This window comes from Pleurodeles waltl, chromosome 4_1 (genome assembly GCF_031143425.1).
Source record: "Pleurodeles waltl isolate 20211129_DDA chromosome 4_1, aPleWal1.hap1.20221129, whole genome shotgun sequence".
Taxonomy (NCBI): domain Eukaryota; kingdom Metazoa; phylum Chordata; class Amphibia; order Caudata; family Salamandridae; genus Pleurodeles; species Pleurodeles waltl.
Genome location: NC_090442.1, coordinates 436,845,791 through 436,868,579, shown reverse-complemented (window position 1 = coordinate 436,868,579; position 22,789 = coordinate 436,845,791). Strand labels below are relative to the sequence as shown.

At 40.7% G+C, this 22,789-nt stretch overlaps 1 protein-coding gene across 8 annotated transcripts in view; it reads left to right on the top strand.

Moving 5' to 3' along the window:
* PCLO (piccolo presynaptic cytomatrix protein) overlaps window positions 1-22,789 on the top strand; it is a 1,309,308-nt gene that overhangs the window by 453,111 nt on the left and 833,408 nt on the right. For all 8 annotated transcript variants that reach the window (XM_069228704.1, XM_069228705.1, XM_069228700.1 and 5 more), the window contains exon 7: window positions 14,187-16,365. In XM_069228704.1, coding sequence (XP_069084805.1) covers window positions 14,187-16,365 — 2,179 coding nt within the window. The remainder of the gene's footprint in view (window positions 1-14,186; window positions 16,366-22,789) is intronic.

Here is a 22,789-nt window from a genome sequence, read left to right as displayed (position 1 = left end):
CTGGCAAGCCTCAGCCCAGATCACCTGTCTGGGTTGCTTCTTGGAGTTTAACTCAGTCAAGGGGGACACAATAGTGCCATACCCCTTGACAAACCTCCTGTAGTATCCTGTGAGACCTAGAAAGGCTCTCACCTCTGTCTGGGTTTTGAGAGGCTCCAAAGCCTGAATGGTATCAATCTTTGGTTGCAGAGGTGCCATCTGGCCACTCCCCACCTGATGTCCCAAGTACACCACAGAACCCTGCCCGATTTGGCACTTTCTAGACTTGATAGTGAGGTCTGCCTTCTGCAGAGCCTTCAACACTTTGCAGAGGTGCTGCAGGTGTTCCTCCCAGCTGGAGCTGAACACTGCACTGTCATCCAGGTAGGCTACACTGAAATCCTATATTCCAGACAAAACCTGGTTAACCAACCTCTGAAAGGTGGCAGGGGCATTTCTCATCCCAGTGGCATAACCCTGAACTGGTATTGCCCATTAGGGGTGGAAAATGCTGACCTCTCCTTTGCCCCCTCAGTGAGAGCAATCTGTCAGTACCCAGATGTTAGATCAAACATGCTGAGATACTTAGCAGCTACCAATCGAACAATGAGCTCATCAGCTGTTGGGACAGGGTGCGCGTCAGTCTTCGTGACGGGGTTGAGTTTACGGTAGTCCACACAGAACCTGAGTTCTGGTGTAGCACTGGGGGCAGCAGCCTTTGGAACCACGACCACCGGGTTGGCCCAGAGCCTCCTGGAAAACTCAACAACCCCTAACGCTAACATCTTGGAACCTCATCCTTGATGATAGCCCAGACCTTGTCAGTCACTCTGTAAATCTTATGCTTTACAGGTGGACTGTCCCCAGTGTCCACATCATGTGTACACAGATGAGTGACCCCTGGGGTCAAGGAGAACAAGGAGGCAAACTGTCCCAACACCTGATGACAATCTCTAGTCAGGGTGAGAGGTTTACACCCTCCACAGAACCACTTTTCTCCTGGGCAGACAAGAGGTCAGAAAGAGGCTCATTCTCTTTCTCCACCCATCATCTTTTGCTAGGAGCATTGTTAACTCACACCTCTCAAAGTGAGGTTTGCGGTGGTTCACATGTAGAACCCTCAAAGGGTTCCTTGGAGTCCGCACGGTCACCCGATAGGTGACCTCACTCTTGGGCTCCACCACCTCAAAAGGACCAGTTCACTTGTCTTAGAAAGCATGAGGCTCCACTGGGGCCATGATCCACGCTTTATGGCCAGGCTGAAACTCAACCAGAGCACCATTCTGGTCGTGCCAGTGTTTCATGTCTTCCTGGCTTGCTTCCAGATTGATTGGTTGGAACACCTGTCAATTGCTTGTTCAGAAAGTTCCTTCCCATTTCTTCTTGTTTGGGTGTATCGCCTTAGACTTGACACCTCTGCAGATCAGGTGGAACTCTTTTTTTTAATGTTTTTTATGAACCATCATACAAAATGACAGCAGGAGGAAGAACAGTCACAAAAAAGAAACCATTGCATGAAACATTTTCTCCATACCATCTGGAGAAAAATGGTGATAGCAAAGGTTGTTAAATGCAGCCTTTGTAATAAAGAATTTTCCAGAGGGCCACCAAAAAAATACTCTTATGGGACGAGCAGCATAGTAAAACATTTTCATACCATCCACCCCTGACAACTGCTGGTGAGAGCGCATACATCAATATCTAGTGCTTCAGCTCAACTTGCTCCTCGTGAACCGCTTCCTGCTGCCGTAACTGTGAACATTCCTGTAGTGGTGCCCCAGATGCTGAAAATCACTTTTATTGCACAATGTGCATTAAAATGTTAGTTTGAGGTAACAGTCCATGCCAGTGTTTGTACATGCTGCCATTAACCACAAACGTTAATATGTTTGTTTTGTCAAAGCACTGTTTGCACAAGTGCTGTGCATTTTTCCAGTTTATTTTTTATAGTTATAGTTTGATGTGAAAAAAAAAAAAAATAAGAAGCACCAAAAAAAAGAAAACCATTTCCAAAATCTCGAAAAAATGTTTCTTTTTAGAACTGTCTATTTTGTTTTAAAGAAGGAAAAACTATGTTATGTTATATGTTTGCTTGTCAATGTATGCAAGACTGCTCCCCTATGTCTACATATATGTCACTGTAAGTGGGTGTGTGATTGTTTGTATGGGTGTGTGAATGGGTGTGTGAGTGACTGTGTGGGTCTGAGTGGGCATGGTAGTAGTTTTGTTGGTCTGTGAGTGAGTGTGTCTGTGCGTGGGTGAGGTAGTCATTTTCTGGGTCTGTGGGTGGGTGAATTGGTGTGTGAGTGGCTGTGTGGGTCTGTGCGTCAGTGTGTTAGTGTTGCGGGTGTGTGAGTAGATGTGGTTGTGAATTGGTGTTTGTGTGGGTATGTTAGTGTGTGAATGGTGTGTGTGTGTGTGAATGGGTGTGTATGAATGCGCCTCTGGGTGTGGGAGTGGCTGTGTCAGTCTAAGTGGGTGCGGTAGTGGTTTTGTGGATCAGTGAGTGGGTGTGTGAATGAATGTGAGAGTGGGTGTGTTAGTGGATGTGTGGGTCTGTAAATCAGTCTGGTAGTGGTTTTGTGGGTGTATCATTGGGTGTGTGAGTGCATGTGTGTCAGTGTGTAAATGTGTGTGTGAGTGCGTGTGTTAGTGTATCAGTGGGTGTGTAAGTAGGTGTGTGAGTGTGAATGGATGGGTGTGCGAGTGAAGGCGTGGGTCTGAGAGGGTGTGGTGGTTTTGTGAGTCTGAGTTTGTGAATGTGTGTGGGTGTGGGTGTGTGTGAGAGTGTCAATGGTCGTGTGAGTGGGTGTGAGACTGTATGAATGGGTGTATGAGTGGGTATGGGACTGGGTGTGTGAGTGGGAGTGTGGGTCTGTTTTTTTTTATTGGGTATGGTTCTGCCACAGATTCACACAGAGGGCCACACTGAGCACTCACTGTGGATCCACGGATTTTTGCGTCCGCCACCACCCCCAAAAAAATGTTTTTGCATAATTTCTTGCCCATGAGAGGTCTTCACAGACCCCTCCTTCAGTCCCATGGTGTCTTGTTACCCCTACCCAGACCCCTTCTATCAGTTTCCATGTGTATTTTTCTTCCCGACTGACAAAATGGTAGCCTCAAGTAATTTCTCATGTTGCGGCCAGCTAATCATGACATTGCTGTTGGCGAGTGAATCAGTCGAAGAGGATCCGCATCGCTAGCTATACATAAGTCTTGTTTCTTTAATAACTCAAGTACAAAAGAGATCTTTCTGGACCAAGATCTAGATTTCTGCTAAATTTGGTGTCATTCTTTCTATCAGTTTGGTCTGTAGTCATGTCTGAAATCCCTATGGGAAATTGCATGGGGAAAACGTGTTTAGGACCCCCCCTTTTTTTTGTCCCCTGTTTGATGAATCATCCGGAAATTGAACCCTTTCAGTCTGTTTACCATAGAGTTGTATTTCTTCCTAGACATTAAGAGGGCACACCCATACTGTCCAGATCTTATCTTCCGTTCTGCCTGCAAAATCTCCGTTATTAATTTCAAACCATATGAAGTGTTTAAGTGGATGCCCTTAATAACTGACTTCAAGGTGTGCATTCTATTGCAGACCTGACCACTGAGTTTTCATTCACCTGTAAACAGAAACCAATGTTTACCCCCCACTGTAGCCCTAAAAGGAGCATCTATGGAGCCTTCGACCAATAGTCACTATGTAGTCGGTACAGGGAGCACTCTGCCCCACTCAACTGTCATTAATATTGGATTATGGTTGACTCACTAACAGTGCATCTAGCTATGTACTCCATTTTCAAAATGTATCTCATCTAGTGTTTATTCCATTTATAAAAGAATAACAATAAAATTCCCTACTCTTTGTATCTGTACCCCGCCCAAGCCTCAATTAAAGTGATCAGCTTCTGTGAATCAAGTCTACAATGGGCCCCTTGAAGGGAGTGGGACTGATGTATCCATTGCATTGTCTATAACAACATCATAGTCTACCCCTTCTAAATACTAGGCGTGTTGTAATTTCCCAACAGGGCATGTAACTTGATTAGTTTTAGCAGCATATACATATGCCAGTGCCAAGTTATTTCCATCCAGCGTTCCTTCTATTTTTTTTATATCTACCATCACCAGTGTGGGATAATTTAATATAATATGGGACACTAGGTGCAATCCAGATCAGTGAGCTCCTAGCAAGTGTTGAATACTTGGTGCATATCAGCTGACCTCACCATCTTTTTCTAAGTTTGTCTTATTGTGTACCCAAAAGGTGTGTTTCTTGCAACTTCCTTCACCTCAAGAGCATGTGGAACTTATATCTATTTGATGGTGTACCAAACCCACTAATGTTCTAAGTGATATAATGATATCTGTTTGGTCTATAAGTGAAATATTGTCTGTCTACCAGAGACCCTAAGTTTCCCCTTCATTCAGACGCATTACTTCCCCAACATCAACACTTCCAGTTGTTGCAGGAGAGGGTGGCTTTCAGGTTGGGGCAAAGTTCATGCAATTCTAATCATCTTAGTTCTTTCAGTTGAAACTGTCTTCCATCATAGTGGCTGCTTATACCCAAAATCCCCAGTTGAGGTTTTTAGAACTACCCTGCCAATAATATGTATTATCCGAACTTTAGTTACAGTTGTCATCATCCAGTCAGTGTGGGTGTGTGCATCACAAAGGAAACCCTGATAGAAAAGCTCCCCCAGGGTTTCACCCCCTCCATTGTCAGTATCATTAATGTTACAACCTCTTCTAAATTTTAAATTAGCTCATGCACCCATATAACCAGCTTTTGTGGGAACTTGCAAAGTACTCATATACCAGTCATAAAAGAAGATTGGCGGTCATCTGGGTGACCTCTGGACCCTGTCACATTATCAGCATACCTATGACCTTGTCTGAGGCATCATCTTCTCTTGTTGTCTCATGCATCTGATGTTGCCCCTTTTGAGTTTCCATAATTGTCCACATTCTCCACTGCTTGTGCTTTTCTTGTGTCACCAGGCAGGGCTCCCAGGTACCCGTGGCGCCACTCCATCTTTCTATCAGTTCCTTTGGTTTTGTTTGTTATTTTCTTTAACAGTTTCCATTTTAATTCCAGTGGTTTCCATCCAGTCGGTTTCATAAAGATGTGTGAGGTTCCACCTGCATTTACTCTCATTTCTCTCAGTATTACTGGGTAGAGAAGACAGCACTGTGTTGTTTTTGTTTGTTTTTTGGTGCAATAAGATTTTCATTTCATTTAAGTGCTTTTACCATTGTGTGGCTGCAGTATAGAAAGTAAAAATAAATACTTTACTATTATAGATTGGCTGTGGTCCTCATTCACGGGCAGCACTGAGATGTAGTCTCTGTCCTGATGGTTCAGTAAGCTTGTTAGAATGGGTTGTGGAGGTGCAGCCTGGGCAGTAGTGTGTCATGGCATTCTATGCACCCTCTCCATTCCAGTACAACTTTGATGTTGCACTTGTCTATGTGATCTCCAGCAGTCATTCCTCTAGAAACACCTTAGCTCTCTGCCATTTAGCTTGCTCTGGAATACCAACAAGGTATATGTTGTTCCTTTGAAAATGCCCTTTGGCATCCTTCTCCCTATATAAGCGGTGTACAGTTCTTTTACTTGGCTTTGCAGTTCTAACACCTTTTGTCTCATAGCTCACATACTAGATTTATTTTCTGCCACGCCTTACCCCAGGTTATTGTGATCAGTTCTCTAAGTTCAAAGAAATTAGGAGGGAGTCTATTTTAGCCTCCAATGTGTTTTTTGTGTGGAGAATTGTTTGTAAGATTATCTTGTATTTCTTGGTGTGCATCTCCAGTGTAGCAAGTTCAGATCACCATTCTCTTTAGGGGTATGCAGTTCTACTGCACCATTGTTAGGCTGCATTTTAGTAATTGTAAACCTCACCACCCTGCCCTATAAAGCCACCACTGTGAGGTTCAACTTGGTAATGCCTGGTATTCTGAATGTCTTCCAAGGGCTGCACAGTGGTCAGTACTGAAAGCTAAACCATGGCCCACCGTACATCATCAGTAAGTCTAGGACACACCAGCAGTTCAGTCACTCGCAGCCTTTATAATTGGTATAACCACTCATCATCACACAGTTTTACATAACAATTATGCAAGAGACTATGGCCCTCATTATGGACACGGCGGTCGAAACCGCCGTGTTCATGCTGGCGGTCAAACTACTGACCGCCAGCATCCCCGGATCCCCGCTGGCCGTATAACGAACATTTCTGTGGGCCGGCGGGCGGAACAGGAATGCCTGGCCGGGACATTGACGGTGGCTCTACATGGAAAATCGGGCAGTGACCTGCGCGATGGGGCTCTGCACAGGAGCCCCTGCACTGCCCATGCCAAGCGCATAGGCAGTGCAGGGGCCCCCAGGGGTGCCCCAGTGCACCCCCTCCACCAGCCTTTCCCTGGCAGAGGGGAAAAGGTTGGAAGCTTGTGCCTGTTAATAAGTCCTTAATACTGATTGGCGGCCCTCCTCCAATCTGAGAATTCCTTACCCGACTGATAATACTCTGTGTACTGTTGGCTCTGTTCTGCCACCTAGGTAGATTTTGATAATGAACAGAAGATTTGTATTGGAGGCGGAGGTCATTTTATAGATGTTCAAGCAGTTCTTATTCATTTGTCATGTATTGATTAGGTAGCATCTCACTAAGTGGATGCTATTAAGGATGCATTAGCATGCTGGTCAAGAGGAAAGAAAAGAGGTCAAGTGTTGGGGGGCAGATAGGGCAAGGTGGCCAGGTCTGACTTGGGGCTCCTAGAGGCGGAGTTGACATTTGATGTGGTAGAGGATAAGGAGAGAAAGTAGAATAGGTTTACTGAGTAACGGAAAAGAGGGAAGTATTGGAAAACATGGAGGAAATTTGGTGCCTAAAGTGTGGGGAGAAAAATGGTAGGAGTAACAGTGGTTTTAAGCAGCTGGCAGGTTGCAGAGGAACATTTGGGTATGGGCCATCATTTCTTAGGTTGTGGTTGAAGTTATGGAGTAGATAGGTGCAACTTACTGTAAGGCACAGGTTCTCAGAACTGCCAATTAGTGAAAACTATTGGGTCAGCCTTGGAATGGTAAATGTGACACACTGAGAAATACAGCTGGCAGTCATTTAATTCAGAGTCTCTGGAACATGCAGCTTCCTACACCACAAGTTACTAGGATGCTATGATAGATGCGGCTTAACAAAACTCCAAGGTAATTAAGATTCTGTGAGGTCCATATGTAATGTATATATGTTTCCCACTAGAGGATATAGCTTACTAACCTCTAGGTAATTAAAACTGTACTGAAGACACAGCTTTATCAATTGCAAAGAAAATAAGATTTTTTGACATCCACGAAGGAGCACACTTGTGACTGACAGGAAGTCGGAGTGTGTAGGGCACAAGTCAAATAAGATTCTAGGGGTAACCAAACTTTCTAAAACAACCTTTTTAATTAAAATGAATTTCCTCAAATTATTAGTTGTGAACGCCTGTGTCAAGCCCCTGTCCCTTTACCAACCAGTGAACCCAGTCTGAATTATTACAGGCCACCATAACCACAAGTTGTTGCATGGATTTCCTCCTTAGTCGGTAGGGTAGCTTATACAAGTCCCCTTACCGACATTTCTAGGCAAGTTGAGCAAAGTGAGCTCCATACTCCCTTAAAGACCCTGGCTACCTGCTTCCCTTTGTGTTTTTCCCCATAACAGTCGAACTGGAAGGGAGACTGCTATTACAAGAGAATGCTGACTTCGAGGGAGGGTCAGTGCCCTTGATTGGTGGTTCAAGCTTTAAATAAGGGGCGGAAGTAAAGTTTACCAATGTCCATAAAAGTGATGTGTGGATGCTTCATTTGAATGCTGCCAGTCCAAGTCCCCTTTAAGCAGGAACCCAAGCAAAATCACATGACTTCTGGTAACTTAAATCACCCGACTGAACCACTGTTTACTAGATACTGTGGGGTCCTCTTCAGCTTGGGTACCCACCAATGACTCTGGCACACGGAACTGTAAATCGTGTGTCTTTATTCTTCTGCGTGCACCCCTAAAATCCAACATTCTAAACCAAGCTTTCATTACGTTCTGTTCTAGCAATTCCATCTCACACGGGTGCAGAGTCTGAGAGGTGCCAGAAAGGTTCCGTTCTAAAACATGCGGGACACTACGGAAACCTCACCATTTTTTTTATGGATTACTGCAGCTAGGTTTATGGTGCATGCATATGTAATCTATGAAATTCCACTTAACGTTTTTCAAAATTTATAATGGCATGAAAACGAGTAATTAGGCAGATGTGCAGTTATAGCAATCTTAATAAAGTAACTCCCGCGTGTGTACACTGTGCTTCACTGTTTGCTTACTCTAAAACAAAACATAAAATAATCTGTTTCTAATCTCCAACAGAAACGTCTACTTTAGGCTGGATTACTGGTTTACATTGCTCGGGCATGAGCAAGCTGCTAGTGCTCTCGTTGCTGATAGACAGATGGAGAAATCCTTTGGAGTGGAAAATTGGATGGTGTTTGTGATAGAAAATGATGGAAATTGTAATCGGGGAAGATTTATTCAACATAAAATCCTCCACTGAAATCTAATTGAAATCTAAATGAGTACACTTTTTGAAAATGTTGACTTAAATATTCCCTATGCTACATATTTATAATACAGAAGTCTTTAAAATGAAATCACCTGTATTTCTAATGGCACGTTTTTGAGGGCACAGCTTTGTTTATAAGAATGTTTAAGAATTTCATATATTGATCGCAGTAATATTATTAAGTAGCCACTCTGGTTGTGTAAGGGTGAGCACCTAGAGCTTTGATCTAGCAGCTGTCCGATTCTTCCATGTTGCCCTCGTCCCCAGAAGCACAGCTGCATTGTTTGCTTCTTTTGGTTCTGTTTGAGATGCCCCTAATCTAGTGGACCCCCTACCCGATATCCTTAGTGTTCTCCAAAAGCACTCCTAGTGTCTCTGGGACTTGGTAGACCCTAAAACAGTCACTCGTCTAGCTGCCCCCTATCTCCATATTCTGTGTCCTGACTGATGGTATCCTATCAATAGTTTTGGGGTTCAGCATAGAGTGCCCAATTAGTGAAGGTAAATGTAACGAACTCCAGGAATGAGGATCAGTTTGTTTATTTTCTGTTTATAAAATATAAGACACAAGTTCAGGTCGACCAGGTTAGAACTGCTGAAAAAGTGACCTTCTAAAGTCTAGCTCTGAAGAATTTGGTTGCGGTGGAGGGCGCAGGTATCCGTCACTGTAGTGCAAAACGCAGACAGGATGTCATGGATTGTCATCGTTGTAGCACAAAGATCCTGTTGGGCATCACAGACAGACATTGCGGAGATTCTTGTTGGTGGTCACTGTGGGCTTCGTTGCTATAGCGCGAATTGCAGATCTCATGTTGCTGGTGGTCTCTGAAAAGATGAAAAGAAAATAGCTTGATGCACAAATATGATTATCTAAAGATCCAATTCCAGTCAACAATTAAAGCGTTCCAATGAAATCCTTGGTGGTTTCCATTGCCATTAGTGTTTCATAGGTCTTCTACTTGGGACTATGGGCCAGATGTAGCAAACAGTTTGCACGTCGCAAACAGCGAATTTCGCTGTTTGTGACATGCAAACTGCACTTGGCAATGCACAAAACCCCTTTTACAATTCGGTAACCTGGTTACCGAATCGCAAAACGGGTTTGCGAGTCGCAATTCAGAAGGGGAGTCCCCTTCCTAATTGCGAGTCGCAGTGCAATGCCAGATTGCTTTGTGACCGCGAACACGGTCCCAATCGCAGTTAGCACCCATTTCAAATAGGTGCTAACCCATTCGCAAAAGGGAAGGGGTCCCCATGTGACCCCTTCTCCTTTGTGAATGGCATTAAAAACATTTTTCCAGAGCAGGCAGTGGTCCTATGGACCACTGCCTGCTCTGAAAAAATGAAACAAAAACGTTTCATTTTTTAGTTTTGTAATGCATCTCGTTTTCCTTTAAGGAAAACGGGCTGTATAAAAAGCAGTCACAGACATGGTGGTCTGCTGTCTTCAGCAGGCCACCATCCCTGTGAGTGCCGCGAGTCTCAAGGGGGTCCCAAATTGTGACCCACCTCATTAATATTAATGAGGTGGGCCTTTGCGACCCCCTTGCGAGTTGTAAAGGGTGTCAGGGACACCATCCTACATTGCAATTTGCGACTCGCAAAATTGCGAGTCGCTCTGACTCTCAATTTGCAAGTCGCAAATTGGAATATACGTACATCTGGCCCTATGTTCTCACATATGTCATGTTGACATATATGAGGAGCTATGACTGTGGTAATTCAGTGGTGTAATGAAAATCAATATTTTTTCAATTGCTTCCCTTGCTTGTATAATAATGACCATCACTGCCTTATCTTGATGTTACTTGAGAACATCCTGGATGCTTCACCTGCTCATTAGGCCTTCCCTCTCAATGCTATTTTACTGTTTTTTAGTACCACATTTTACATTCTTAATGTAGAGAAAGTGACGTTGGGATGACTCAGCTTTGGACTAGCTCTGCCCTTTAAAAGCTTTTGAGAAATTTGGAGGCCTATTTACAAAGGCATTTTGTAATACATAAGGAAATACTCCCTGTTAGAAATGGGATTTCTGGTTGGCTAGGGTATGTCCCTCAGCCAGGCAAAACCCACCACTTTAGTCAGGGCAAGTAAGTTACACTATAAAGATAATCTGTGGACACCCCGTTGTATTTTGGCACAGAGCAGTTTGGCTTATCTCGCGAGATCATGTGTAAAGCATTTGCACAACACACTCGCACCAGTGTCAGAATAAATACACCACAACTGAGACTCCACACAAGTTTAAATAAAAATATGCTTCTTATATAGTACATATATATCTTAGACCAGAAACACATACATAATAAAGTGTATCCTATGCCAACACTGAGAGAATGTTCGTTATCCTGACAGAGCCAGTAACTGAAATTATATTTATCACATCATCAGGGCATGAAATGCAGTAGTTTGGGTGTAGAACACACACAAATTAACAATTACCGTAATAAGTCTGTAAATCACCCCGCATCATCACTAGTTGTGTGATTAGAAATGAGTCCACACAGGTACAGGGAACCCTATCCAAGGATGAGGACGGTAGGGCCCAGGTGCACTAGGGGCTGAACGAGGGCGAAGACTACAATTGAAGGTAATTATCACCCTTTTGGGGCAACGATGGCAGAAAAATATTCAATTAGCCACTGCACAGTTTGCACACTTTGACATCTACTGCCTGCACCAACCAACATTGGGATGAACTGTTCAAACTTTATACATGCAATAATGGTGGCTTGCTGGCCAAGGAACTCGGGTACAATGAACAGTCCTTTGTTGATGACTATGATCTACTCTCCAATGGGAATGATTCATGATGCACTTAAACACCTGTTACTGACATTACCTTGAGTAACTAGCATTGAAAAAGGCGATGTTGCTGAAACTCATCTATTTGGTTGTTAAAAATTGATCTGGAAACCCTCTGAGTGCTCCATTATGCTATGTGAGGAGCATTGTTATTGAGATTACATAGGTGGGGCCACTTCCTTGAAGGAGCACCCGTTCATAAAAAGGAGTTCGGGCCACTTCCACGAAGGAGAACCCATTCGCAAAAGTAGTTTGGTATTGTTTTAGTGCAAATGTGTGAAAGACTTTGGAGATGCCAGAACCACCACAAACCAAAATCCAGTGCCACACTTGCCGATAACGAATCAGGACATTACTAAAATGACCAGGCATCAGTCATGAGAAAAGCGCTTGCAGGTATATGGCGCATGTTAAAAGGCACTAGCGGCTGAACATGGGTGCAGACAACAATTGAAATAATCATCACTCTTTTGGGGCAAGGATGGCAGAAACATATGTAATTAGCCAGCACACAGTTTATGGCATCTACTGAAGAGACAATGTGCCTGCATGTACCAACATTTGTAGTGAACTATTCAAACCTTATACATGCAATAATGACATTGTGCTGGCGAACTCAGGTACAATGGACAGTCCGTTATTGATGACTATGATCTAGTAACCTGCTATGCAATGGAAATGATCCACGACACACTTAAACACCTGTTACTGACATTTCCTTGTGTAACCAGTATAGAAAAAGTTGGTGATGCTGAAACCCATATGTTTGGTTATTAAAAATTGAAGGGTTGGAAACCCACTGAGTGCTCGGTTATGCTCTGTGAGGAGCATTGTTGTTGAGAATAAGTATGTGGGACCACATCCACAAAACAGAGGTTCTCATAGTTGGTAAGCAACCCTCTGTGTGGTCATCAGCTTGGTGGCTGGGGCATTAGGTCCCACTCCTAGCCCAAAGTAAAAAACAATAGGGATGTGGTTCAACTCAAACCTCTCCTTTGATAGCTAAACAGCCTGCATGGCCGGAGGCTGTTTCACCATCTTTAAAATGTTAGCCAAGATCTCTGATCTTTTTACCTTGGCGGGCTGGAAAAGCTGTAGTGCAGGCCCTTGCGATCTCAGGTTTCGATTACTGTAACAGCCACCGGAGCCACCCAGGGCAGGATTTGGAAGCTTCAGAGAGTGCAAAATGCAGCAGCCTGGCTTCTTTTGAAGCTCCTGAGACGGGTGCATGTGTCCCCAGCCTAGGCTGGATCTCACTGGCTCCTGCTGGAAAAGCAGATTATCTTTAAGGCAATGTGCCCCTGTTAAAAAATTCTTAACAACAAAGAGCCTCACTCTCTTTCCAACTTGGTGAATCCCTACTCACCCAGCCACAGCCTCAGATCCTCTGGAACAGCACCTGCAGTGATTCCTTGTGTTAGGAAAGCCCGGGTGGGTGGTTGTTCCTTCAGGTTCTGAGCTTCCAAGCTCTGGAACACTCTTCCCCCCTTTTAAAGACTAGAACCTATTGAGACAACTTTCAGCAAAGATTACAAATTTGTCGGTTTATACAGAATTGAATTAAACCCCCACAGTCCTCACGGTTGTTTAGTAACGGTCTTATGCCTTGGATGCCTTTTTCTTTTAGGGTCTTTGCTAGCTTCTTGCGTTGTTCTTTTCTTGACCCTTTAGGGTAGCAATCCTAGTTTGGGGACACTCCAGTTAGAGTAATCTGAGCACTTTGAAAACTGCTAACATAACATAGCATAACTTCCTCGAAGGAGCACCCATTCATAAAAAGGAGTTTGGCATTGTTTTAGTGGCAATTGTGAGAAAGACTTACATGGAGATGACAGAACCGTTGCAAGCCAGAATCAAGTGCCACACCTGCGGATAACAAATCGGGACATTACTAAAATGACCAGGCGTCAGTCACGAGGCAAATGCTTGCAGGTATGTGGCGCATGATAAAAGTCACTAGCGGCTGAACGAGGGCACATACTACAATTGAAAGTAATTATCACCCTTTTGAGGCAAGGAAGGCAGAAACATGTACAATTAGCCACCACACAGTTTATGACTTCTACTGAAGAGACAATGTGCCTGCATGTACCAACATTGGGATGAACTATTCAATCATTATACATGCAATAATGACAGTGTGTTGATTTCTATGATCTATAACCAATATTTAAAAAGGTGATGATGCCGAAATGTGACTTCTTGATTTTTAAAAATTGAAGGTCTGGAAACCTGCTGAGTGCTCTGTTATGCTATGTGCATTGATGTGTATATATATATATATATATATATATATATATATATATATATATATATATATATATATATATATATATATATATATATATATATATATATATATATATATATATATATATATATATATATATATGTAGAGCAAAATACACACCTAATGATATTTTGGATCACCTAAGCAACACCCTAGTAGACCTCTGCAGTTAATTTCATGTTCATCAGCAAATATTACCTTGATGATTTGTGCTTAAACACAATCCCTAGTGATGAAGTTTAACATTTTCGATTCTATGTCTAGCAACAGAAATCCACGTATGGCAGATTTGCTAAATCATTGTTTTTCATGTTATGCTTGATTTGTGCTGTGTTGTTACTGCTAACGGACATTTTGTGACCTGCACTGCAGCATCTAATTAAATAGCACTGCAGTTATAGGTCAGGAAATGCCTCTCAGCACTGCATAGTAAATAGTAAGTACAGAATGTTTAAAATGGTCACCTTGTAGTGGAATTTATGATCTAATTGTTTGTTTTACTTTGTTTTAGCCCAAAACTGGCCAATGTGGATCACAAAAGAAGGTTAAAAGGACTCTCCCTAATCCTCCACCTGAAGAAGCTACAACAGAAGCGCAATCAGCATATAGTACTGTTGGCTCAGTTTCTCGTAGAAGAATTGGCAGAACCAACACAATGGCAAGAGCAAAGATTCTCCAGGATATTGATAGAGAACTGGATCTGGTTGAGCGAGAGTCTTCCAAGCTCAGGAAAAAACAAGCAGAGTTGGATGAAGAAGAAAAAGAGATAGATGCTAAATTGAGGTACTTGGAAATGGGAATCAATAGGAGGAAAGAAGCATTACTGAAGGAAAGAGAAAAGAGAGAAAGGGCATACCTACAAGGGGTTGCAGAAGACCGTGACTACATGTCAGATAGTGAAGTTCATAATGTCCGTCCCTCAAGACTGGAAAGTCAGCATGGCTTAGAAAGACCACGAACAGCCCCTCAAACTGACTTTACCCAATACATGCCACCACAGACCCAATCAGAGGCTCAGTTTGTGCCCCCTACCTCTCCCTACACGCAGTACCAATATACATCTCCTGCTCTTCCCACTCAAGCACCAACAGAGTATACACAACAATCTCATTATCAACAGCCTTTGTATCATCAACATGTGTCCCACTACCAGACACAGCCCAGTTTTCAAGCAGTGCCAACTATCTCCTACACATCACAGGTTCAGCCTTCAACAGTTCACCAGCCTTCTTACCAACACCCATCACAACTAATTATGATGCAGCAGAAACCAAGGCAAACTGCTTTAGACGTAGAACCAAAACTTTCTTCAAACTATGAAGTAATCAGGAATCAGCCTCTTATAATTGCACCCGTTTCTGATAGTTCTTATCCCACTATGGGCAACAAATACAGTACTTTAGACCTAAGAATGGGGTTGGATGAAAGAAGCAGCATGGCGAGCAGCCCAATGTCTAGTATTTCTGGAGACTCATTCTACTCTGATTTAGAGCACCATTCGGCTAGAAATTATGTACTTATTGATGATATCGGGGAGCTGACAAAGAGTTCACCTTCACTGAATTCAGTTTTTAACCTTCATGAAAAAGATCTTGTGAAAGCTGATCACCTTCTTAGAAGTGTAGAGTCACATAGAACCCCTGAAGTGACAGACTTCCTAACTCCAATACAGGCACCATCCAGGCTCCATGCATATGGAAAAACTGAGGAAGACTCTATGGAGGATCCTTATGAATTGAAACTCCTTAAACATCAGATTAAACAGGAGTTTCGTCGGGGAACAGAAAATCTTGAGCCACTGACTGGACTTTCTCAATATTATCCTTCTGATAGTATGTCTAGGCACTTTCCCAAGTCTGAAAAATACAGCATAAGCAGACTTACTCTTGAGAAACAAGCTGCAAAACAGCTGCCACCAGCAATAATTTACCAAAAACAGTCAAAGCACAAAAAGCCTTTCATAGACCCTAAGCTTTCTAAGTTTTCGCCAATTCAGGAAAGCCATGATCTTGAATCTGAATACGCAAGCTACATTTCTTCAGGTACTTCTTCAGTTCCTGGTATTTCTTCACGGGCGAGACTCCTTCAAGATGATATCACATTTGGCCTCAGGAAAAACATAACTGATCAGCAGAAATATTTAGGTCCTGCAATGATTTCTTCCCTTGGATCATGTCTTGGAACATCACTAAGTCCAACAATGAGATCTACGTTACAGGATGAGGTTGACAAGCCCTATAACAGTGGTAGTAGATCAAGGCCATCATCTAGACCTTCATCAGTTTATGGACTTGATTTGTCAATAAAGAGAGACCTGTCAAGCTCTTCCTTAAGACTAAAGGCTCTGGAATCTGAAGCCTTAGATGTTTCTTTTAGCCATGTTGCACCTTCTGGTAGAACAAAGCCATCAAGTTTACCTATCAGCCAAAGCAGAGGAAGAATTCCCATAGTAGCACAAAACTCTGAGGAAGAAAGCCCATTAAGTCCAGTTGGCCAACCAATGGGGATGGCCCGGGCCGCTGCTGGACCATTACCACCAATATCAGCAGATACCAGGGACCAGTTTGGATCAAGCCATTCACTGCCTGAAGTTCAGCAACATATGAGGGAGGAATCAAGAACTCGAGGCTATGAACGAGATATAGCATTCATCATGGATGATTTCCAGCATGCCATGTCGGACAGCGAAGGTAAACTAGGTGTCAGACTGTTGTGTCATTATCATAATGCAATTCCTCCTTTCTACGCATGTGTCTAATTTTTTTCATTCTGTAAAAAAACCTTTGTGTTTTTCAGTGCATCTTGTGTATTTTTTTATTTTCTTTTAAAACTAATTCAGAATAATCTATGAGCCAGCTTGCATGTGTCTGTATTCATATCCTTTATAGCTGCCTTTCTGTCTATTTTTTGTTGGTGAACATGCCTCACTATGCAATTGTGGGATCTTAATGGCTTAAAGTGTGTGCTACATATTTCTTTAAAGTATTATTCAAAATGCCCTGTTTATTTGTTTATTTATAGGCGAGAGCACTCCTGTGTTTTCTTTTTTTAGTTTTAGTACTTTTTCTTGAATTGACTAGCCAATACTAAACTGCATGTCATTTCCTCCTTTTTGACAGCAGTTGTGTTTCTTGTTGCCTTTTTTGCCCAGCATTTTCTAAAATAACTGATATGGTGCATCACAGGGTAAAAGGCCAAAAGGTTACAAGTATTTCCCATTATACAGCAGACAACTACACCTCATATGTAGTCTGATATGTAGTGTGCACTTCACCAATCAGACATTTCAGATTTTATTCTAGATGAAGTTATACTCTAATGGATGACTATTTTCATCGCTTTAATGTCTTTTTTTATAGATAAATATTTTGCAAAACTATGTTATTGTTTAGGGGGTATTCCTAAAAAGGTGTGCATATACAGTAAAAAGTACATTTGTTAACCTTTCTGTTACATTCTTTCCTAGAACCTTGTCTTCTTTAAGTTAAGCAAAAAGTGTTCTCCGTGTTTCCAAAAACATTAAAGTCCGTTTTTCTGTAATTTACAGGGTAGAACATCTACAGACCAATTCTAGACTGATATTAAATTGTGAATTATAATTACAAAAGAACACAATAACTGTGGAGTTAAAGTGCCACGCTGTTTAAAAATATCACTTATCTAAATTAAGGAGTACTAACAAAAAGGTCCTTTTTAAAGAATAGTATTTATTATTTCTATAGCTATGGTCATAATTTTCATTTTGCAAATGTGTTTGTTTTATGTATTTTTAATTTCCATTTTTGTATTTGTTATAGAAAACATAATTGCATGTGCTATTATGTCTGTAACTGTAAATTTCATTGAAAATAAAATCTGCATGACTGTCAAAGCTGTGTTTTATCCCCTCTGTGAAAAATAGCTGAAAGCAAAAAATGATCCATGTCTTTCAAAATGGCACTTATCTGTTGATTTAAATATATGTACACTCATCTAACTTTTCTCAGGAGTAAGTATACTCTTTAGGGTGTTTTGTTGTACGTATGTTGTACATTTAATATTTTGATGCAAGCAATGTTACAGTATCATTGAATGTATTACTAACATTGTGGAATGATGCCATGTAATTACTTTGGTGATAGTTTCTAAAGAGCTATTTTAGATTGAAATGGTAAATTAATGATTGCAATGCAGTCAACCCATGTGTGAGTGTTATGTATATATTTGTGTGCATATATATATATATACACATACATAGACATGTCTGTGTAACAGATCCACCACATAAACACACGCAGGTATATATATATATATTGTGTGTATGTGTATATATATAAATATACATGTGTGTAAAGCATATATGTATATTATATACATTTATGTAGCATGTGTGTGTGTGTGTATATATATATTCATATATATATATATATATATATACATATATATATACATAATGCTCAAAATTGTTTTAATTCTTTTATTTATGTTTGCTTAATTTATAATTTTGGATAATGTCATATAGATGTAATAATGAGGAATAAAAAAAATACCAACCATAACAAGTAGCATTGTTTACAACCATCACCATTGTCTCCATAGAGTCTTCCTCAGTTATAAAACACATTTTCTTTGTTGACTTGGTTTCCCATGTAGCTTACTGCCTTATTACCACAATCTGATCACTTAAATCAAGATGGTAACATAAAAACCTGCAATTGATTTCCTTACATGTTAATTATGAGTAATATCATGTCAGTCTTTACACTACTGTAAATGTTATGCCCAACAGTTTGAGATCAAAAAACAGTTATTTGCTCTGAATACATTACTTAGTGGTGGGAAACTTGTTTTTACTAATATGGCATACACACATATGCACTTTCTGCAAGTAAAGCAAGCTGTATACTCATGTACACCATTTTCAACTTCAATCAAATTTCACATGTAAGCGATTTACAACACCTCCCCATTTCTGCTCCTATATCCCCTTTTTTTCTTATTTGTTCACTGTGTTTGGGATACCTCATATGGTTATGTTATATTGCATGGAGTCTATGCCTTTGGACTTCTGTGATGGCTCTATTCACGTTGAAAGTGATTTAGGTCCATTACCTTTGTTTTTTGTGGTGAACCAGCATCTAAGGTGCCATATCTGGTTTATCCTCAGTGATAGGAAATCATATCTTACAGATTTAACTACAATAATCTGTTTAATGTTGCATAGTACTTCTTCAATTACAGTCAACTCTATCTCTATTCAGCATCAACTGAAAGAATGCCACCATTTTACTTCTAAAAACACGGCTCAATTAATACGCCGATGTGTTTTCCTATATTAGATTGTTTTTGGGTGGGACTATACCAAGCATTCTCAATTCAGTTTTCTTATTCCTAGTTTCTTCACTAATTTATATTTTTTCAGTACACATCCACTAACCCCTTCTTTCTTTTATATATTATTGCATCTATTTAACTAAATGAACTTGATAGCCCCAGTCGCATTTTCCCTATTGTGCATTTCATCAGTCCATATTTTTCTCCACATTTTTCCACTTGCCTTAGTTTGCAAGACCTGTCACATGAACTTATGACTACATTAAAAGACAAAAAGTCAGAAGGAGTACCAAGCACATTCTTTGATCATCTACACACTCACAATAAAATGTCCTGAAACACAGGTGAACAAATGTTTCTTTCATGGTCACACTAAACTTATTCTTGAAAATGTACATTTTACAATATATTAAGGGGCAGAATCAAGTTTCTGAACGACATAGCAACATTTAACAAGGGCTGGGTAATATATTTCACAAAACCCAGACGTTATACATATACTATTAATTAAACAGTGAGAAGTGAATGCATCTTGTAGAAATGAGATGGAAATTTACCAGGGCTTGTGTAACAAGCTATTTTATCAGGTACATTTGCAAGTTCCATCTTAATTCACTGCAAGTGCATAATTACACGTACCTTTCACTATTTACTAACTAATTTTATGGGAATATGTGTTGAAAAACAGATAATATCCATTGTTTAGTTAATATTTTCATGAATATCTCATTGAAGCTTAACATTGCCATTCCATATAAATATGCTCTTCTACAGAAGTTGCATTTTAATGCGTTTTATACTTACAACAAAAATAACTTTCTGGTTGCGCTTTTATGACCCATTCAAGTACCCATAACATATTTCAAGAAATGTATATATGCATTTTGATCTGTAATAAAGATTTATGAAAAGTAGCCCATTTATACTTTTGTAGTAAAGAGATCAATAAGATTAATGATAATATATTGAATCAGCCTTTATATGAATACCAATAATATAAATCCATGTCCATAGCTGTGACTTTAAGCAGTTCCTCACTTTTTCTAAGCTAGGAGCATCTTCTTTTCTACTAACATATACAGTAGCTTTGTGTTGCATACTTCAGTAAAATTTTGAGTCTCGATTTCATCCGGCCCAATTGCTATGCATTTACATATTAAACATAACATATTTTTAACTGATGTTGAATTATTTTTTCTTTTTGTTTTCCTATTCTACATGGTACGCCCTGCACATTGCCAGTTTTCTTTTTCAGATACATGCCTCAGGCCCTCATTACGAGAGCGATTGATGCCAAAAGAATAGTAAACTTTAACTATCGTCATACAAAAATTAGTGAAATAGGTCTTGCTGGGATCATAAAAATTCTTAAAATTACACTTGGTGGATAAACAGAGTCAGAAGTAGAGATAGGCAGAGAGGGAAAGAGGTTTAGCTAGAGAACTAGAGAAGACAAATGTAAAATAGAAAGTTATCTTTCCCTGGGGGACCTTGGAAGGTGGAGACCCTGGACAACTGCCCACTTTGCCAACCATGCCTTAAAACGTCTCTGCATCACATAAGATGCACTTTGCTTACCTGTGGGTGCAACTATCCATGGAATAGAGGAGGAGATAAATCCAAGCCCTGGAGAACACTTCAGTGTGATCAGAAATAAAAGTTTTATACTGTAAAGGATCTAGTAGGTGGTTACTTTCAATGAAATATTAAAATTGTCCAATAACAAATATACAATTAAATACACAGGTAAAAATATAATTGTCAATGAAAAATGTCTTTGTCCCCACTGATAATGTATTCCTTACTCAACAAGCTAGTGTTTATTAAACCTCAATCTATTTTAATAACCTTAGTGACTTATTGGTGTTTTTCACAATAATATATTTAATTAAGTAGGTAATGATGATGCACGGTATGCAACTGGGCAATGACACTAAATTAAAATATATTTTGAGAATACAAGCACTTAGTGGACTAGTAGCATTGTCATGTGTGTACATTATGAGGGTTGCATGTTAAAAGGAAAAATGGTTACGGTATTATGCCAAGCGATTTCTACTAAAGAAAAATTGTACTACAACTCCCAGAATGCTCTTGAAGAATCTATAAATAGTGAAGTAAAATAAAAGGACTGATCCACTTTCGTAATCCACTTGAAGAAGACAGCTTGTGGAAAGAGATGAAAATGGCAATAAATGAAGAAATTTTAACTCCTGAGAGTGCAGCGGATGCCAGTGTTGTTGATTTATATATTGGGGTTTGTGGTCAATCCCACCGCTTGCACCAGCATTCAGAGCGCGCTGCTATAAGACCACTATTGTTTGTGAAGTATGTGCTTAAATGCAACTGTCACTTACTTAGAGAAGATTAAAATATGTGCATCAAATCAACCTACCTTTAGTTTTCTTCTGAACAATGGTTCACCACAATAGACAGTGAATTTAATTTACCATTCTTGATCAAACAAACACAGTACTAAATGCACTCTTTATCAATGATGCAGGAAGGCTCAGTGTGGCAGGAAGGCCCAAATGCTCTTTCTGTCAGTGAGACAGGTCAACATCCCTGGCTGTGCTAGTGGTGCAAAAACACAATTAGAGTGAATGTACTAGGTCATGTGATTTTCTCTCAGCTTCTACAAAGCTTCTTCAGCTTAATGTCATTTTAATGGTCCAGGGAATGCCCAGGATCCAAATACCCTTTGGATCTCAATTCCTCAGCTGCTTCAGCAATACTTCAACATCACTATTATGTCATCAGGATGAGTGCCAATTCCCCTCTGTGAAAAGAGCTGCCAAGCACTTTGGGATGAAGTCAGTCTCTTCTGCATTCAGTGTTGCTTATTTATTTTACGATAAGTGCAAACATGCCTTTGAGCAATTCAGTCTCAACCTACTTCAGAGATCCCATTGTTTTGTATCATGGGGTGTCTCAACCTACTTCAGAGATCCCATTGTTTTGTATCATGGGGTAGGGCTATGGCTTCCCTTTTGTTGTTGTCCAGCTTAAGCAACCCTATTCTGCTCCTGACTCCTTGTTTTCCCATATGTTTGTATTAGCTCCTGCCTGCTTCATAACGTTCTTGAGAACAAGAATGGATGAGTGAGACTCCTTTTCACAACTTTTCATCCTCCGCACTACAGCTTCATGAAGAAACGCAAAGTGCTGAGAGGAACTGATACATAGTGTGACCTCCTCTTGGGTTGACTGCAAAAGAAGTCTTACTCACAAACCAGATTCCAAAGAGACATGAGCTCTACATGATGTCCCCATTCAGTTCCACATCCGTTGCTCTTTGCCATCCCAGACAGTGTTAATTTTCTGACTTTTCAGTCATGTCAAGGGTGATGACTGGCTGTCCCCATCTCAAATAAATTGGACTCCATTGCGAGCATGCTTGATACGTAAAGAAACCATGCCAATATTACTGCCCTCTACATTCTTAAATTGTGCATGATTGTAGCGCCAACCTGAAGCTGTGGAGACTACTCTATCTCGTTCTGCAGTGGTTCTTCCAAGGACAGTGATACCCCCGAGTCATCATCCTCTTCTGCGATTGAGCCTAGATCATGCTTGATACAGATGATTGTAAAGAGTAAGAGTGGTTGCTCAACTGGTGGGTGAGAGGCCCTGCCACAACCCCCACCTAAAGCACTAGAACCTGATGAAGAAGCACAAATGCTGACATGTTGAGACTTCACCTCTGCTTGACTGCTATGAAAAGACTTATAGAGATGTCCGGGCAGCTAATGAAAAGGAAATTCAGTCCCTTATCAGTTATTAACTAAGCATTGTGATTTC